The sequence below is a fragment of the Sardina pilchardus genome, chromosome 10 (assembly GCF_963854185.1).
Source record: "Sardina pilchardus chromosome 10, fSarPil1.1, whole genome shotgun sequence".
NCBI classification, from domain to species: domain Eukaryota; kingdom Metazoa; phylum Chordata; class Actinopteri; order Clupeiformes; family Clupeidae; genus Sardina; species Sardina pilchardus.
Window position 1 is genome coordinate 4,355,252 of NC_085003.1, and position 19,196 is coordinate 4,374,447.

The 19,196-nt window shown below is 39.2% G+C and overlaps 2 protein-coding genes across 4 annotated transcripts; one reads left to right on the forward strand and one right to left on the reverse strand.

Moving 5' to 3' along the window:
• Positions 1 to 229: 229 nt before the first annotated feature.
• Positions 230 to 7,915, forward strand: chchd3b (coiled-coil-helix-coiled-coil-helix domain containing 3b). Of its 3 annotated transcripts, none has more exons than XM_062547615.1 (9): positions 230 to 414; positions 1,129 to 2,956; positions 3,886 to 3,979; positions 4,146 to 4,326; positions 5,194 to 5,208; positions 6,119 to 6,202; positions 6,560 to 6,630; positions 6,810 to 6,945; positions 7,213 to 7,915. In XM_062547615.1, the coding sequence occupies exons 1-9, from the start codon at positions 337 to 339 to the stop codon at positions 7,237 to 7,239; spliced, it is 2,514 nt and encodes an 837-aa protein (XP_062403599.1). In that variant the 5' UTR covers positions 230 to 336; the 3' UTR covers positions 7,240 to 7,915. The 3 variants fall into 3 exon arrangements, with proteins under 3 accessions (XP_062403599.1, XP_062403601.1, XP_062403600.1); XM_062547617.1 differs by having other exon boundaries at positions 3,886 to 3,961; XM_062547616.1 differs by lacking the exon at positions 5,194 to 5,208.
• Positions 7,916 to 8,211: 296 nt separating this feature from the next.
• Positions 8,212 to 13,097, reverse strand: asb13b (ankyrin repeat and SOCS box containing 13b). The gene is made up of 6 exons (XM_062548355.1): positions 12,917 to 13,097; positions 11,992 to 12,191; positions 11,593 to 11,743; positions 11,017 to 11,151; positions 10,631 to 10,822; positions 8,212 to 10,175 (listed from the first exon to the last, which is right to left on the reverse strand). Exons 1-6 carry the CDS (start codon positions 12,957 to 12,959, stop codon positions 10,018 to 10,020), a joined length of 879 nt encoding a protein of 292 aa, XP_062404339.1. The 5' UTR covers positions 12,960 to 13,097; the 3' UTR covers positions 8,212 to 10,017.
• Between the last annotated feature and the right edge of the window lie 6,099 nt (positions 13,098 to 19,196).

Here is a 19,196-nt window from a genome sequence, read left to right on the forward strand (position 1 = left end):
CAGTAGCCTACGTTTTTTTAAAAAAACGAAGCTAGCCCTTTAAGGAATTGAGTAAGAGACGAGCGCATCTAACTGGTTACCTGCCATGCATAGGCTACAGTATGTATAGGCTATACGCTATACCGTCTATAATGACCAATGAAAGGAAACGATGCACAAGGCCCTCTAAGTCATCCAATGGAAGCGACTATTCTACGTATGCTTCTCAAAAGTGGGAAGGACGGGATAGCTTAACCTCCCTGAATCCCTGCGTTGTGGGAAGAATACACGCTGTAGCCTACTTGAAAAAATCCACAACACATTTTTATTATAGACAAGTGTCTTTTTTTAACAAGTATGGGGAATAATAATAGTAGTCATGTCTCTTTTGAGTCAGACGATCATGGAGGCGTTTCGTTTGTGAAGGGCATTCGGGTGAGTGCACGAGTAGGAGGAGGCTGAAAGTTTAATTGTATAACAAACATAGCTCTGTACTTTATGGCTAATACTGACTGAGACACTAAGTGTAGGTCCACATAGAGACAGTCTTGCATAGCCTAATTATTTATCAGTAACTAAACATTTGGAAAGTAACGATGATGAAATATGTCACCGCGCGCGTTATAGCCTTGCCAACATTTATGTGTGGCGACATCAATATGTTGTCATAGTCTTACTCTTACGTGTTTGACACTGAAATTATGCGAATCATCCCATGTGTATCTAGAGAGAATTGGGAACGTATTTTATTCTAAATTGATGAACTTGAATAGTGTTGCTTATTTCAAAACTGTTTCCAAACAACTGGCCAATAAAATGCAACCTCTGAAATGACAAAACATAAGTAGGCTATGTGTTTTCAAATAAAGTAGATACTTTAATTTCATATTAAACCTTGCATCTGATTGAACACTGTTAAATTTCAGCCTATGTGAGTTAATAGGTTTTCTATTGCCTCACCAATAACATCATTGATCAAAAATCATTATGTTGTCATGCAGAAAAACCCTGCAGAGACCCTGCTTTAATATTCCCTGGATGTTTGGTATCTGAGGTTATTTGCATGTTATCCTTAAATCAAATTCTGAAATGAAATATAAGTTTTGGTTTAACTGACAGGCTCTGTGTTTCTTCATTGTTTGATGATAGCTCTCTGATAAAGTCATTGACCGAATGAGGGAGTCACCAAGTAAGGCCTGTCCATGTCCAGGTCAAAAAGCTGCCTCCTCACCCCATGCTGTGCCTGCTGCTCCCCAACCCAGACTCACACCCATACCCACTGTTGAACGACTGGTCCCAGTGTTGCCTCCGTCTCCTCACTTTGTGAGCACACTATTGCCTCCTCCACTTATCGAGCCAGTGGAAATCATTGAAACACTGCCAAGTCCTCCCCTCCAACATTCCTCAGAGGAAGTAAAAACACAGCCCCCAATACCACCTAAAGAGCAGCTCTCAGTTCCTCTCACAACTCCTGCAGAAGGCAAAGTAGAGTCCACACCATCAGTAACAGAAGTTGTAGCCTCACCATCTTCACTTCCAGAATCAGTTGTCAGCTCTCCACCCATACCTGTAACTGAAGCCATTCCCTCCCCTGTTCAGACAACACCTGTTTCTACCGAACCTGTGGCCTTACCACCCTCTCCACCTGTTGATGTGCCAACAACGCCTTCCGTGGTTGTAACACCCATCTCTCCTCCTTCAGTTGAGCGTGTGGCTGAATCTCTACCTACACCTGAGCCTAAAGTCATACAAGTGCCTTCTGTTGTACCTACAGTTGAGCCTGTAACTGTGGCATCTGAACCTTCACCTACACCTCCTGTTGAACCTTTGAATGTTCCCTCTCCTTCAATTGAATATGTTAGTGAATCTCTACCTACACCTGAGCCTAAAGTCATACAAATGCCTTCTGTTGAGCCTACAGTTGTACCTGTTGCCGTGGCATCGGAACCTTTACCTACACCTCCTGTTGATGTTTCCTCTCCTTTGGTTGAGCGTGTTACTGAATTTCTACCTACACCTGAGCCTGAAGTCATTCAAATGCCTTCAGTTGAACCTACAGTTGTAACTGTAGTTGTGGAACCAGTTGTACCTGTAGTTGTGGAACCTGAACCTTTACCTACACCTCCTGTTGATGTTTCCTCTCCTTTGGTTGAGCGTGTTGCTGAATTTCTACCTACACCTGAGCCTGAAGTCATTCAAATGCCTTCAGTTGAACCTACAGTTGTACCTGTAGTTGTGGAACCTGAACTTTTACCTACACCTCCTGTTGACCTTTTGAACGGGCCCTCTCCCTCCGCTGAAGCTGAGACTCCGGTTACACGGACACCCAAAGAGCCTATAGTCATACCACAACCTTCATCTGATGAACTTTTAGTTGTACCCACACTTCCCACTATTGAGCCTGTAGCTGAACCCACTCTTGCTCCTGCTGGGCCTGTCGCTGAACCTGTACCTACAGTTCAGCCCCAAGATATAAAAGTCCACCTTGTGGAACCAACAGATATACCCACACTTCCGGCTGAGGCCATTTCTGCACCTGCACATTCTGAAGACTCTGTTATACCTGTATCCCACCCAGTTGAACCTATAGTCACACCCGCGTGCCATGTTGAACCTGTAGCCGTGTCTACACCGACTGAACCTACAGGCACAGCTGCTGAGGCAATTTCTTTACCAGTGCCTTCTGCTGATTCGAGTTCCACACCTCTACTTTTTTCAGAAGAAACTGAAGCAATTGCTATGCCCTCACCCTCTGTAGTGCTCCCCCCAGTCCCGTTGCTTGCCCTGGAAGACCATGCAGATGTGCTTCCAAACACTTCAGCTCCCACTCCTCCTACCAGTGGACTATTGGCCTTGCTTGCAGGATCAGATAGCCCACCTCCCCCACCTCAGAGGCCTGTGGACACCCATCCCATCCCCTCCCTCCTTGATACCATGAGCCCTCCTCCTCAGCTACCTCCTCCTAAAACACCTGTGGGTGAGTCTTACTGTGCATGAGCGTGACATAAACTCAACTTCACTCAACTTTCACTCAATGAACTGGGTTGTTCATTGTTGAATGAACAAGTTGTTGTTGAATGGAAATGTGCAACTGGATGGTGTAAACATGAAATGGAAATTATATGGAATAACAGTGATAAATATAATACAATTGTATTCAAATTTAGTTCTAAATATCATAGACATAACACTGAAATGTACAGTACAGTTACATTTGGGCAGATTCGCTCATATATGAAAGGTATTATCAAATATGGAGGCACTTTAGATTTGACCTCTTGATGAAAAATATTAACTCCTTTGAGGGGTGAATTGAATATGCAGACTAAATTCAGGGTCATAAGTAGCCTGGCTAGCGCCTACCACTTCTCACCCAGGCTAGGCCATAAGAGAAATTATGTATGGTTTACCCACTCGCTCAGTTTACCCCATTTTCCCCTACTTTGCAAAGGTTTTAGGCAATCTCACTTTTTTGTTTTAAAAATGTTATGAAGACCAAATGTATTTATTTTTCACTCCGACTTTTTAGTTAGCCTACTTTCAACACAGTAGGAATATAACAGCCAATTCTGCTCTCTTGAAACTAAAATGAAGTCCCAAGTCTTGCTCTCATCCTCCTCTCACTTACTAAAAAATGCAGTGCTGAAGTCAGTGACCTCTCAGGGTCACTAGAGGTCAGATAAAAAACACTTCCATTATCTGAAATGAAACCTTGGGATGTGTAGATTATATGGTGGAGGTTTAATGATTTAGTCATAAAATGCACTATTACTTCGCCGATCTGCTCTACTACCAATAAAAGCTAAAAGAAAAAACAAATAAAAACAAGTAAGTACAAGCAAACACTGTTTTATGTTGCAATTATCACTGCATAACTGAAAAACTTATGTTCTTTTTCATGTGAAGTCAATGAAGATGAATTGAGAACACAAATCAAAGGAGAACTACAGAGACTGCTGGAGCAGGAGATGAGCCAAGCACAGTTAAGGATTCAGAAACAGTGAGGAGAATCCTTTTTTTTTAGGGTTCTCACTAGACCTCTCAGTGGATACCATTTGGATAATCGTTCCTACTGTCTGAAAGGTTTCTGACTAGATTGTGTAAGCTAGTTTCTGCTAATGCTGTTTAAACTCTGTAGATCTTCATCCTGGTCTCTGTGTGTGTAGATTAGAAGAGGAGAAACTCCGAGCCAGGGCCCTCGCTCAGGTGGGTGCTCAGGCCCAGATACAGGAGCAGGTAAAGAAGGTGTTGGATGACGAGAGGGCGGCCCACCAGAAGTCCTTGACAGAGACCATCATGAGGGAGCGCATGAACACTGAGGATGAGCGTCTTATTGCCCAGTATTACGTAAGGCATCATCTTGTTCCTCCGACCACATATATTGGATTGCACTTGACACTCTTTTATTCCTCTTGGACCTTTTTTTCCCAGATACTTAAAATATGTGGTCTGAAGCATATTGTTCAAGTGCATTTGAGGTGTGTCCAAGTTCAGATGTAGTTTGATGGCAGAATAACTGATCAGATGTCAGGCACATGGTTCAAAGGGGTTGCACTTGACTGGGCATACTGTAACATCCAATAAACCAGTGACAGCACCTTCTCCAATGTCCTTTACAAGTCAGAGGCACTTTAACATGACGTATTACTATTGTTGTGATCACACAAGTCACTTAGATGAACCTTTGGCAGATATGATTTATTCACTTAGCAATAACTTAGGACCAATGTCAAGATGGCACAGGTTTGATCATTGCAGATGAACACTGGCACAAACAGCGGGCAAAGGTGGCTCTGTCTGGACGCATCAGAAAACAACACATTTTTTTAGCTTAAATCAGAATACAAACAGGCTGTATACTGGCATTACAGACGTTAACATTGAAAAGCTGGCTTATGGTTCTGTGTCAAATGGACACTGTTGCCCCTATGCTGGCATTTTTCAGTTAAGAGTCCTCTGTGTTAGCGTTGCCCTCCAGTGTTGGAGTGGCGAACTCCATAGACTGTTGTGTTTAAATATGTAAATTGTGTCTTGCACTGAAATGATGTCTTAGCAAGATGTTAGGTTAGGTGTATGATTAGGGGAGTAAGTTACTTAGTTACTTATTGAACACTTGTGTAGTGCTACAATATCTTGAACTGATACTCATGATCATTTGAATACCCCATTTTGGCTCTTTATTTCACTACCTCTTTCCCTTTCTTTGTGCCTCAGTGGTTGGAGCGGAAGGTAAGAGAAAGAAAAGAAAATATTTTTCAGCATGGTCTTTCGTCTTCTGAGTGTTCTCTGTGATAATGTGTTGCCATACAGTGTGTTGTTCTTGATACTGACCAAAGCATGTTTTATGATGACATCATTTGAAAGCCAACAAACAAACAGATGGCAAAAAAACCTAGATGTGTGCAGGTGACCATTTTGACCATGGAATTGTGGTGAGCTGCTTGATTGTAAGATGAGGATGACCTAGTCTTTATGCAACCAATTCATATGCAAGATGCCTTCTGTTGTGAGTGTGTGTGTGTTCTCTTAAAATTATTCAAATTGAAATTGAATTGAATTGAACATTTTTTACAGAAGCATTACATTAATTAGAACTGAATTATAACCTGAGGTTGATGCACTACCAAGCCTTTCTTCATTACCGCTACGGACTAATTAAAAATCTATGCCAATTCCCTTGCCTCCTCCCACTAACACCAGCTTTTATGTTTTTAATATGTTGCATGCTAGCTACAGATTCAGGGAGCAAGTTTGACCGCGTATTTTGCCGACAGTGCATGCACACTGTGGCCAGGGCGAAGTCAGACGCACAAAGTAGGCCGAAGTAGGCAGAATTTAACACTGGTTGCATTGGTATATTAAATTTCACTTCGCTGGAGAGGTCTCACCCATTTCAGAGTCCCCTCCTTGATGCTCCCGCTACATGTATTGCCGCCAAACTCGGCCCCATAGAGAGAATATGACTATATAATGTCAGTGTACTCCCTCAAAAAACGGTGCCTTCAAAACACACAGAAAGTAGCTTGCACTACGGCTTGATTGTTTATCGACACAAAGCAATTCAAGCTGCATTGGTGAGCTAAACCCTATCATTTATTACTATTCCATAATGCCCTGTCTTTTTGATGATCTTCCTCAGGCTCAGAAGCTGGAGGAAAGAGATGAAGACCTGAAGAAACAAGATGTCCTTTATAGGGAGCAGATTAACAAGCTGGAAGAGAAGGCAAGGCTTTCTGTTTGTTTGTTTTTTTTTATGATTTTCCATAAGGCCAGTTGTAAGCCATATCCTGTTGTGCAAGTCATTACAGTCTAAATTATAATGGTACCATGAGGAAGACTGGCTTCAACTGCAAAGACTTTATATTCTACACAAGCATTCTGTTTCAATGGAAAGTGAGGTTGTTGTTGTTATGGCTTTCAAACATGTAAGGACATGGTTATGAAAGGAGTTGTTAATTAACAATGAGCAGGTGGTGCAGCTGTTTTTAATACCTGTAAATAAAGGGTACAGTCCATTCCATACAAAAGAACAGAATTTATGTAAACATTTGTTCTTATGTTGCCTTACCCTTTTTTTTAGAGTACACAATTTTACAAGGTTACTAGTGAGAACTTCCGCAAGGGGAAAGAGGATGCACACAATCGCTTCAAGTGAGTTTGTTCTCTATAGACTTAAACACAAATACATTACATATATAAAGCTCCAGTTGATTTAAATAAAAACTATTACTTGTCCTCTGCTTTTTTATGATTAACACTACAGTACGTAACCTATTGTCAGCAACCGTCATATGACAGTTTTTACGTGTCTGGTCATTTTTCTCTTGTAGGAGAGTTCAGATTAAACCTGCTTGTTCTGAGCTGCAACAACAGATAATGAAGTGTTATAAGGACAACCAAGGCCAGACCTTAGCCTGCTCCAATATCGCTTCGCTGTACATCCAATGTGTGGACAAAGCCAAACAAGTATGTATCGCAAGGCATGCAGGATATGTGGTTGAATTGAAATTCTTGAGTGAGCTATCTACATAAATTATTTTTGCACACATTTGAGTGGGTAACCCAGTTCTGCTTATTTTGAAATAGAGGGGGTGTTTTTCCTCTTGAAATTATGCAAAACTCTTTTTTGTAAATATGTTTTTGTCAGTTTGTGTTATATTGTATACATTAAGCAACGTGCATGAGTAGATTATCTGTATGAATATTTAACAAATCACCTTTCCTTTCCCGCAGAAAACAAAGACGAGTATTGGGGCATAAACCTGATTAATCTCAGGATGGCAGCAGCATCCATATACAATCCAACATTGTACTCTTAGGTGTACTCTTGTGTTTTCTGAACAGGATCTCCAAAACAAAGGTTTCAATGCTCTTAAAAATCCGCTGTGTAGTGACAAAACCTGTAGATTTGTGAAGGCTCTGTCTGGGACATAGGCTATGCAAGACAAGGCCTGGAATTATAGTTGGTTTACTATTCATGTTCCAAAAATGCATTGTTAGTGTACACAGTATTGCACCACCAGCCCAGAAGTTACCTGGAGTATGTACACACTGCTCGTATGGCGAAGGACTGAATTTCAATAATTGTACAGCCACTTTGATCCACTGCTAATCAAAGCACACTGAAAACAATTATTGTAACAAATTTGCCGTCAACAAAATGGCATGGGTTAGGTGGATGCATGCTGATTTTCATCTTTAATACATTTTCATAAATCATCTTTATAATCTGAATTATGAATGTGAAGCCAAATAAAAGGGAAATTCTATTGAAAATTGGACTTGTAGGAATACTTTCAGCCTGTTACAGTTGTTTTCACTCACTGCACACTATGATATTGTACTTAGGATCTTCCCGATTCATTACAATAAAATATATTTGAAATTTGATATTAGAAAATAAACATTTCATTACATTATCAAAGGATAAAAGAAAGGCACACTGTTATCATTTATTGGACTGCCTTACTCAAATGCATGCATGCATGCATCTACTTGAAACACAGTGATCAACGGCAGAAATGTAGATTCAGTCTTGTAGGTGTATTACAAGGGAACTCTTCAAAGATTCTTTGGGTTACTTGTGTGGAAAAGTAAGTCTTTGTTAAATGTTTAGAAGACAGATGGATCAGGACACACAGCTGATACGACTGGTGTTTAATAACCAGTTATTAACCAGTATAAATAACCAGTATAACACAAAAAACAATTACGAACTATAGTTATTTTGAATATTGCTGAAGCAGTGGTTTTATTTAAAATAGTCATATACTGTACATTGAATTTATAAAACGGAACAGTGACAGACCATAGAGATAGAATGAGGACAGGAATGACCACATGTAGAACTGCACCACTCTGAGCTGCCAAGCCCAAAATAAACTGAATCCAGCTATGCTAATAGTGATGGATTTTCTTTTGTGCTAGATATATTTTATGACATTAAGCTTACTTAAAAGTCCAGCAAACAGTGATAATGTATGATAAACCCTGACATGTCACTTGAAGCACCCAACAACAACAAAAAAACTTTCACAATGTATATCTTTCAGACAGAATCTTACAAAACCAACAGTCATATCAACAGCATTTGTTTCCCATAACTGCCTTTGTAAAACAAAAAGCAGTGTTATTATCGACATGCTAATATTTACAAATAAGAAGTGTTGCCACAGAGGCTGAATTTAAGACAGTACTTCAGAGAGATGGAAGCTGATACATTGGGGAAAAATGGAACATTTTAAATTTAGTGCATTATTACATGTTAAACTGATTAACACAGTGTTTTATGTACAATATTCAAATACTGTGCAGACATAATATCTACATATAAAATGAATCCATATCCAAATAATAGACATATTCTGTATATACAATAACATGTATTTACATGAGTTAATCTAGACTTATTGTACCATCATATATGTGCAAGTTTTACTCCATCGTAAAAACAATAATTCTTCACGATTTTAGTAATCAACTGCATCCATAGCTTTGGGTTGCAGAAAATCAACAAAATCTTCTCAATGGGATCAACCATGTGAGCTGAAGTCATTCTGTCTGTCGAAAACAATTATCACAGGGCACATCATTTCTGTGGGCAAAATGGGATGGGCTGGCCCTCACTTGGCGTAGTGGGGAGCCTGCACACATTGATAAATTATACTGCACGTGCAGTTATTTTGCCAGACTGATATTTCAGTCAGTCAGACCTTTATCGATGAACTGGCGTTTCGATCAGTCAGATTTTCATCAGACCTTCATTACTCGGATAAAGGTCTGATGAAAATCTGACTGACCGAAACGTCAGCTCATCGATAAACTGGCCCAATCAGCACAATGCTGAAGTAAGCAGTGTTGGGCTTTCAATTTTTTTGGTTACTTTGAAGCTGGTCCTTCAACAGTTGTAACACTGCCATTTGCATTTGCCAGTGTTATAACAGCCAAAATGTATCTTTTACTTCATCCATAGCTCCGCAACACAATTTAGGTTGCGATTAACAAACACTGTGGATACAGGAAGCACTGACATACAGTGACTTTGCCATTTTACCAGAGGAAAGGATCATCTGTTATTGTTTTGTGTGTTTTGAATATTTCATTGTTCACAGTGTTTAGTGGGGACATTGTTAAGTAGCTGAAAAAGTGCAGTTGTTTCCATACGATTAAATCTAGAGATGCAGTTGTACAACAGATTTGTCCTTGAATGCTACAAAATCTTTTGGAATAAGCAAAACATAATGCTCTCCTCTTAAAGATCAAAAATAAAAAATCTGAGGATACAGCAATACATCCGCATCCAGAGTTTAAATACAATTGAACAGATTCATGGATTCAATGGATGCCCAGTTGCTTCATCTCACTTATAATTTAAATGTTTGCAAGTAACTTTCATTCTCTCAATGTCCTGTCACAGAAAAAAACATAGAAGATAGACCTGATGTAGGCAACTGCCATGACACTTGAGACCTGCATAGTCCTGCATATGACTGACAACTTAGTCAGGAGATGGGAACATTCATGGAGGACCTGCGAGTGTCAGCTGTCGCAAATGTCTGTTGTAGGTGGAGGCATGTAGCAGAGGTAGCTGATGAGGCGATTTGGCAGGTCCAGTTGAGCTGCCACCTGCAGGGCTCTCCTGCCCAACACCTTCCTGAGGGTCAGCCGGGACAGCTGCTGCAGGCTCAGAGGGGTTTCTGGGCAACAACAGTGTAACGGCAATATATTATAGTAGATTAAAACAACACAATGGACACAACAGGAAAACAACAGGAAATGAGCAGCAAGCAGATCATGGGGAGATGATTGCTAAATGTGACAAAACATTTTATGAGCTTGAAATCACATATGTTGTGTTCTATAAGGAAGAAACAAGTGAAATCCGTGAGAGAACAACTAAACCTTGAATGGAAAAAGACAAAACATTGTCAAAAAATAATTTATCTTATATTCAACCACAATTCCACAAAAACAACTTTACAAGACACTGGTGGACTGTGGGACAGAAAAAAAATGATGCCATGTTCTTTTCAAGACCTACAATTCAATATCCAATCAGGTCTTATTAATGGCTGTTTATCACTAATCAGTGTCTCAGTAGCATATTAGTGTATGATAAGGGTTTTCAATTTGAGTTAAGGGTGAGACTTACTTTCATAAAATCCCAGGGATAGTGCAGATGGGGACCCAGGAGTAGCGTATTGTAGGGGAGTCTTCCCACGATTGTCTGTGGCAAAAACATTTCCTCCGAACTCCACCAACAGCTCTATGAGATCCAGATTAGCCACTTTTGCAGCATGATGGAGTGCAGTCTCGTGTAGTTTTGCAGCATTCACATTTGCACCTTTGGGAGAAGAGAAAGATGTAACACCATATAGAGTGTATCAGCAATTGAGGAATGAGAATCACACATTACAATACAAAATGCATTGCAATCATTGACAACTGCAGTAGTACAAGAGAAAATGCACATATAATAATATTTATAGGAACCTTAGTCTGACAATGAAGCTAACACAACAGTTAAAAATCCCAAACCTGCATTTAGAAGAACTTTTACACAGTCCTGGTGTTGTCTTGCACATGCTACATGCAAAGGGGTCCCATAATGACAGTCATGAGCTTCCATTGATGCCCCTTCGGCGATCATGAACTTCACACATTCAGAATTGCCTAGTGTAGAGATATACAATGTTAATACTTTCAAGGCTATAGTTTAAGACAAAAATAATACTTGTTCAGTCTGTGTCAGTTTAGTTAGTTTATATGCATACACTAATCTTTTTACTCGCTGTAACTAGTTAAGTGCAGCACTTTGAAAGTGTGCTCGTGTCATTTTGCAAAAGCTGATTTTACATAAAAAATGAATAAATAAATAAAAAATGTTACAAAAGCATCTGAGAATCTGTTCACGTCCATATAATGTCACTTCCACATAGGCACATGTTGCCAAAGGTTTGAGCAAGGCTCATTTCACAGCATGGACAGCATTAAATGCATATAAAATGAAGTTCCATTCACATGCCATTTAATTTGTTGTCATATCACATGGCTAGCACAAGACTGGCTGCTGATGCGTGTGCAGAATGTATCTTAATAAGTATTCCACACTACCTCCCATACAGGCCTCATGCAGGGGAGAAAAGGTGAAGAGAGGAGGGTTGACCGTGGCTCCATGCTCCAGTAGCAGTTTCACACACTCTAGACTCCCAGCAGCACAGGCATCACACAGGGGGGTGCTGCCATCAATGTTCCTTGCGTCAACCTGTAGGCAAAAACATAGGCGTCAGAAGCTGAGAGAGTGGAGCAGATTTACTTCATTGATTATACTCTGCTATTTATGTTTCAACATCACTATTCATCACAACTACGGTGTACATTGGTCATTCCAGTCCCTAAAAATCCTCTAAAGCACTTTACTTTTGACAGCTGAGGAATGATTTTCATGTTAAAGTGTTCTGTTTCTCTACATTTCTGTTAATATTATCACCATATGTGAATATGTTGTCTTACATTTGCCCCAGCATCCAGCAATAGACGAACACACTGGCTGTGGCCTTGAATGCAGGCTTCATGAAGAGGAGTGATGGAGTCAATTGCTACAATATTTACAGAGGCACCACCTTGGATCAGCTGCTGCAATTGCCTGACTTGACCCTGTGCTGCTGCTTCGTGCACAGCTGAGCGATCTGTCCAAAATCCCAATCCATGTGCTGCAAACACATTGCAAGAGGTTGAGCAACAGTTGTTTCAGGTACCAGTACTACTTCACTTACATGCAACTTCAATTGCTACTGCTGATACTACAGCTACATTCAGTGCCGAACCAAACAAAGCAGATGCAAAAATGCAATTAATGAACTGTTCTATTGTTGGCCATGGAGGCCTGTTAGAGGAGCTAACAAGGTTACGTAGTCTGGTCAGATTAGTCTGCAAAAAGCATGAGGGACTGTTTGTATTCTTCTTGGAGCAACTTTGCCATTTCAATATCCAAACAGATTAGTATTATGCGTTAGAGAACTAGATAATGTACTCAACACTCGGTAACGAATCAGTTGCACGTACAAATTACAACCTACCGTCCTCTAAAGTTAGATTTCCTACTATGCATTGGCTGACTAGCTAACATGCCAAAGCGTCATGCAGTTCAACGACCAACAAGGATAACCCGTTATTTAAAACCGTCCAGGCTTAGGCTAGTTAGCAGCTGAACGTCTGAACTTGATAACACGGCCAAGACATTGTTTTCTAGAACAGTATCAATAAATGACTACCTTGTGAACAGTGATTTGGTTTACTGTAAAGTATGAATGCTTGCAAACTATGAGCTGTCATTCGCTCTGGCACCTTATTGACTAATGAGTTGATTAGAAATTACACTAGCCAGACAACTTATGTTAACGTTAGCCATCAGTCGATTAAAGAAGACTTGACCTACCAATTTCGCTGAAAAGCGATGGTCTGGAGCGTGTAATTTCCATATAGCTACTACGTTCGCACTAATACGAATGCCATGAGGAAAACGTTGAGAGGATGAACAACAGCAACGCTGAGGCCCAGGACATATTTCGTTGACACCACGACGACTGCACTGAGCCTGCTAACAACAACACTGCGAATGCTAGTAGCTAAGGCTTATGGGACATGGAGTTGAATATCGAATCTTTTCTCTGCTTTTACTGTCTATGAAGCTGCCCCCCCCCCCCTAAGTGCTTAAATTTTCTTCCAGGTTAGGCTACCTACTGTAATTTTGGGCAAATTTGCAATATAATCCAATTTGTGTGCAAGCATGATCATTACAAAATAATGATCAATAAATACCACAAGAGTATCACACCACAAGGGCCACTGTTGTGTCAAGGGGCCAATTCTGAAAAGGGCTTCCGTAAGACTTTTGCAGACATGTTTTGGTTCAAGCTGTCAGTGTCACCCTATTTTTTTTTTTAGAAGACACAAATAGGTAAGATATCAGGGTGGTTTTCAAGACGATGCTCTTTCCTCCAAAACCTTTATCAATCAGTACCCCTATCTATTGGAATGAGTCTGCCAAGTTTAAAGCTTGTAGGGAGAGACATGCACACGGACCCTGCACAAGTTATAATAGGCCTACTTTAATGTTAAGGTGAAAATGTAGACCTGTATATGGTGGTGTATAGGCCTAGTGCTATTTAACTTCATACTAGGTTCAGACACAAATTATATTTATCTGAAATTATTTGAGTAAACCGGATGCATTGACATTTGAGTTTGGTAACTCATTTAATTTAAGTGTAAATAAGTCATTCAACTGAGTTATTAGTGTAGGCCTACAGTATTGCATTTTGTGTTGGGATAGCTTAGGAGTCAAGTAAACTATTCTCATTGTATTCACCTAATATCAACTTGAGTGAATTATTTGCTTTCCACTCATTTCAAGTAAATATGACAAGTAAGAAATATGTACACACAAAAAAATGCAATGTACTCAAATGTGTGAGCTATTTCTATGGATTATGGGTAAATGCTACTTTGTTGTTCTAATAAGTGTTCTCTTGCTCTCTCGCTGTTAATTGTGGCTTCTCACTGTTTAACAGGTGATGGGCAAAAACATTGTGTTGATGATTTTCAGAATATGGTCAGAAAGACCATTAAGGAGAAGCCCATACTCACAATATAAAGAACATTTTGAAGTCCACTTTTTCTTGGCCTAATGCAAAGTTGATTGCTTTCTCAATTTGACTTTGAGTTACTTGAAAGTGTCACACAGTTGAGTATCCCAATGGTGTGTTTGAGCCTCCTATTGTCCGTCTGTATTGTCTCTTGGGTAGATACAGATGCATTATGCATGTTTACATTTAGTAAGTATATTACCCCTATGGACAGGATCTGAACTTCAGGAGTAAAGATTTCAAGATTTTGTATAGGCTCAAATTTCCATTAAATGAATAAGATTATTGCAGAATGATGGTAATTGTGAAACATAATATATTCACCATGGCAGTACTGGCCATCATGATATACTGTATCTTCGGATTACAGTTGCATCTGTCAGAAGCATACACATGATCTAAAATTTTAACATCAGCCCACAGGCCAAGTCTGATATGGATAGTCATCTGCTTGATGGTGTGTGGCGTCAATGTAAATAGCACAATAACATGGCAGATAGTATAGCCTTAAATATAGTTTAACTACTTATTGCATTTAAGATTCAATTTAAGTCAAGATTAATATGTGATAATGTGTTAAGACTACTATGGACAATGGCATTCTGGAAAATGTAATGTGTGGTCAGCCATTTTTTCTTGTGAACATAATTCTTGCCATGAAATGAGTGGCATATAGTCATGGCTGAAAGTGTTGGCACCCCATGCTAAAGGTGAATAAAGGGGGGATATAAAATCATCTTTTGGAAATTAATCTTAATGCGTTAAGTACAATACAATGAGGATATATCCAACCTTTAAGGACACCAATTTTATTTGTGGATGAATAATAATAATAATAATAATAATACATTTTATTGATATAGCGCCTTTCAAGACACCCAAGGTCGCTTCACAAATGAATTGAAAACACAAAATAGCCAGGTGCCAGACAGAGCGGCGTATTCGCACAGCGTTCCTGTACAGACATCAGACATTAGACAACCACAAACATAGCGCATTTCACGTGCACAGAGACAGTGCCGAACGGAGTGGCGTAGTCGCCAGCGTACCCGTGGCAACAAAGAACAAACAAATTTACAAAATAACAAGACACAAGACAAAAGATGCCAGACGGAGCGGCGCAATCGCCTGCGTACCCGTGACACCAAGACATACAAAGACAGACACCAAACAACAATTAACATACAGTGCCTATAGAAAGTCATCATACCCTTTTGAAATAGTTACTTTTTTTTGTCTTACAGCCTGAAATCAAAACCCATTTTGAAAACAATCTGTTTCAGTTATATTCACAAATTTAGCATTAAGATCAATTCCCAAAAGATATATTCCTCTTATTTTAGTGAACTTTAGCATGGGTTGACACTTTCAGCCATGACTGTATTTTACTCAAGTTGAAATTAGGTGAATAAAATGAGTATAGGGTCATTCCGTGTCAAATCAGACAAAATCCAGGAAAATGGTTGCAGCACCGACTCGGATTTTCTTCAAAGTTTGTATACACAATGTTTAGGTTCCATAACTAAAATCTGTAAAATATTTTTGTTCAATTCTATTGTTTTCATTGTCTTTTTGCCCTTGCCTTTTTACACTCTCTAAATGACCTTATCTTGGTGGCCATGTTAAGGTACTCATATCTTAAAAAATATCAATCCTAGCCTGACTAAACTTAATAGAATGGAAGACAAGCATGTTCTCAGTAAGATTCAATGATTAAATGTTTGTACCACAGTCTCATTGGTTGTACAGAAGTCTCTAGTTTCTGAAAAAACATGCAAAAAAAGTGATATTGAGGGTCTCAAAACGTTTTTATTGGGACACACCTGCCATCAATGAGTCTTTTCTATAGAAATATAATCCTTTGTTAATGTTGTCCCAAAATGTGAAGTCTCCAAATCAAATGAATTTGACAATAATAAGGATAAAACAAGGCATGTTTGTATTTTTGTGTCATTTTCATGCAGCTGAAAAGCTATGTGGGGTAGGTAGTAGGATCAAAGATCCTTAATTATTGACAAGATAATGACAAGCAACGTAATGCATCTATGGAAGCAAAATTCGAACAGTTCCGGTCTGCTTAAAGAGGAACTATGCAGGATTGGCGATTTCATCTCTGGTTTCGGTTTCGTTTTTCGTTTTCACTCGTTTTATGCTTGCATTTTCTCTGCAGAGCTTCCCCGACAGCTTTAGCGTGTATATTTATACATGTATAGGCTATATTTAAATATATAAATTGCAAGCTTGGTTCTTCGTCTCAGACTTCCAGATGTAAACAAGGAGCGATCGTCTCCTGCAGAAAGTTGCATAGGGTCTCTTTAAAGAGGCGTGTCGCAAAGACGTCATAGTGGGATATCGATCTCTGTCAGATTGGTAAGCAGTTCAGTTGAAAAGGATAGCAAAAAAGCCACCAACTAATGAAAGGCCTATTTTAGATTAATGGTGAAAACATAATTTCAAGTATATGATCGGTGTATTTGGCATCCTTTTCAATTTCAAGGTATTAGGAATTTCTGCTTCTTTTTGAATACGAGAAGTAAAATATAGCCTTTCCATTCCATTCAAATGGCTACCAGAGTTAATGCCTTGTAAAAGTAGCAAAATGCTACTGTTTCGCCAGAGGGGGGTGCCAAACTTCACTTTTTTTTATTGTAAATGTTTATTCTGGTGTTACCAAAACACCTGTAACTACATGCATTTATTCTGTGAACGGGGCTTAGATGCAATATTAGAACTTTACACACTACATGTCCATATACTTTTCTATTTCCACATAGATTTTCATGATCCTACCTACCCCACATAGCATTTCAGTTACATGAAAATGACACAAAATACAAACATGCCTTGTTTTATTGTTATTATTGTCATGGTTATTTGTTGTGGAGACTTCAAATTATGGGAAAACATTAATTAACTGCCGTATTTGAAGAGGAAATAGTGACTGATACCAAGTGAAAAAGATAAACAGTTTTTTTAATACCCTAAATATCACACTTAATGCATGTTTTTCCAAAATTGAGGGCCCTTTCGAGAGTCAAGAGACATTTAGTACAGACTTTAAATTGTTTACACATGCTTATTATGAGTTGATCTTCCACCCTAGAAAATTTGGGGAGGCTAGGGAACATATTTGTCAAGATATTAATGCCCAGACATGGCATGTGTTTTTCAAGATGTAAAAATGAAAGAATTTCAAGGTCTAAAAAAGATATGAAGACAGATGATTTCCACAGAAATATTTCACAGGCCTTGGTTTTAGGACCCATTGATGATATACACAAAGTTTGAACAAAATCTGAGACGGTGCAGCATCAATCTTATCTGATTTGACACGGAATGACCCTACTTGACTCGTTAAAGTTATCCCAACACAAAATACACACATACAAATAACTCAGCTGAATGACTTATTTGTGCTTAGATTAAATGAGTTACCAAACTCAAATGGTTCAAGGCATCCGGTTTCCTCAAATTATTTGAGTTAAGTTAACTTCCCGGGTTTTACAGTGCATTCAAGCAGTGGTGCTCAGGTAGCAGCCAACAGAAGGTATAGGGACCATGTCCATGTGCTCATCTGAGTCCTGGTCAGGGACATCGACACTGCCTGGTACTGCACTGACTTCCACTTTGCTCACATCCACATATCGTCAGCTCCAAGCACCTCACCTGTACAGGCTCTTTGGTTAAAAGCTGGAGGACAAGCATGCCATCCTTCATGTTGGCTGCATACCTGAGCACCACTGCTTGGATGGGGGAAAATATACCGTTGCCATATTACAACGTTATTACTACGAACTAGTTACTAACCTCTAATCCTAAAGAAGTGAGACAGCAGTTAGGTTTGGGTAGAATTGATAACTATAGTGATATGTTCATTAAATATACTTTGTCACAACCTGTTACTGTACATTAATGAAGTCAAATAGCACCACCATCTACAGTTCTGCATTTTCGCCTTAACATTAAAGTATTAGAACTTGTGCAGCATGGTCTCTCCCTACAAGCTTTAAACTTGGCTTGACTCATTCCCATAGGGGTACTGATTGATAGATGTTTTGGAATACTATTTTATGTTTCCAATCTGATATTCACTTTGAAAACTGGTTCTCTTTAGGCGGAGATAGTTTTTTTCATGTTCTAGGTCTGTTGTCTCTTACACTCTACTTTTTTTTTCATTCTGACACTTCAGCAGACATCCCATGAGTGTTGGCTTTCATTCGATACTATTTCTATCTATGTGGTCCTTGCGGTTGTGGAGATATTCAGCATTTATCGTTGGCATGTCGTGTTGAGCAGGAAACCAAAAAAATAGGGTGACAGGTTGTACCAAAACATGTGCGCAAAAGTCTTCACGGAAGCCCTTTTCAGAATTGGCCCCCTGACTAAGCTACACTAAGTTAAAACACTTTCGCTCACGCTTCAACTCTTCTTCTTCTTCTGTTTAATGGCGGGTCATATTTTCTCAACATATATACCGCCACCTACTGGACTACTACACAGGAGTGTGTAAAAGGACGTTTGGCAAAAGATACCTTACAGTTTTTCTCAAATGCTAAAACACAAAAGCCAATCCTCTAAACCAAATGACCAGTTGTCTAAACACATTTACTAAATCTAGCCATAATTTTTCAATGCCATAAACACATTTCACATGAAGACACAATTCACAAAACACAATCCTCCGTTCTCATAAATCTAAGCACATTTTTCCTTGCTAAAACACATGTTGCAAAACATATTCTCAAATGAAAGCTCATGTGATGCAAAGTGCTTGCCACAGTCAGCAATAACTGAACCCAATGAACACACCTGGCGTCATTTATTACACACAACGACTAAAAATTGAAGACACTTGTTGCTAATGCGCACAGTGACTGTGGTGTGTGTGTGTGTGTGTGGTGTGAATGAAGAAAAAAAAGAACTTCACACCCTGATCATGTTTTCAAGAGTACTGTTGTGTGCAATAGATTCTGATAGATAGTTTTTGCCTTGAGTTGTGTTACAGTAGTGTACTTGCAGAATTTTCTGTACTCTTCATATGAAACTCACAACTCTAAATGAAGAGTTCTT

Coding starts and splice junctions, on each gene's coding strand:
- chchd3b (XM_062547615.1), top strand. CDS start 337: ATGGGGAATAATAATAGTAGTCATGTCTCTTTTGAGTCAGACGATCAT. Junction 6,203..6,559: donor TTAACAAGCTGGAAGAGAAG/GCAAGGCTTTCT, acceptor CCTTTTTTTTAG/AGTACACAATTTTACAAGGT. Junction 6,631..6,809: donor GATGCACACAATCGCTTCAA/GTGAGTTTGTTC, acceptor TTTCTCTTGTAG/GAGAGTTCAGATTAAACCTG.
- asb13b (XM_062548355.1), bottom strand. CDS start 12,959: ATGGAAATTACACGCTCCAGACCATCGCTTTTCAGCGAAATTG. Junction 12,192..12,916: donor ATCGCTTTTCAGCGAAATTG/GTAGGTCAAGTC, acceptor ATGTGTTTGCAG/CACATGGATTGGGATTTTGG. Junction 11,744..11,991: donor TGCTGGATGCTGGGGCAAAT/GTAAGACAACAT, acceptor TTTTGCCTACAG/GTTGACGCAAGGAACATTGA.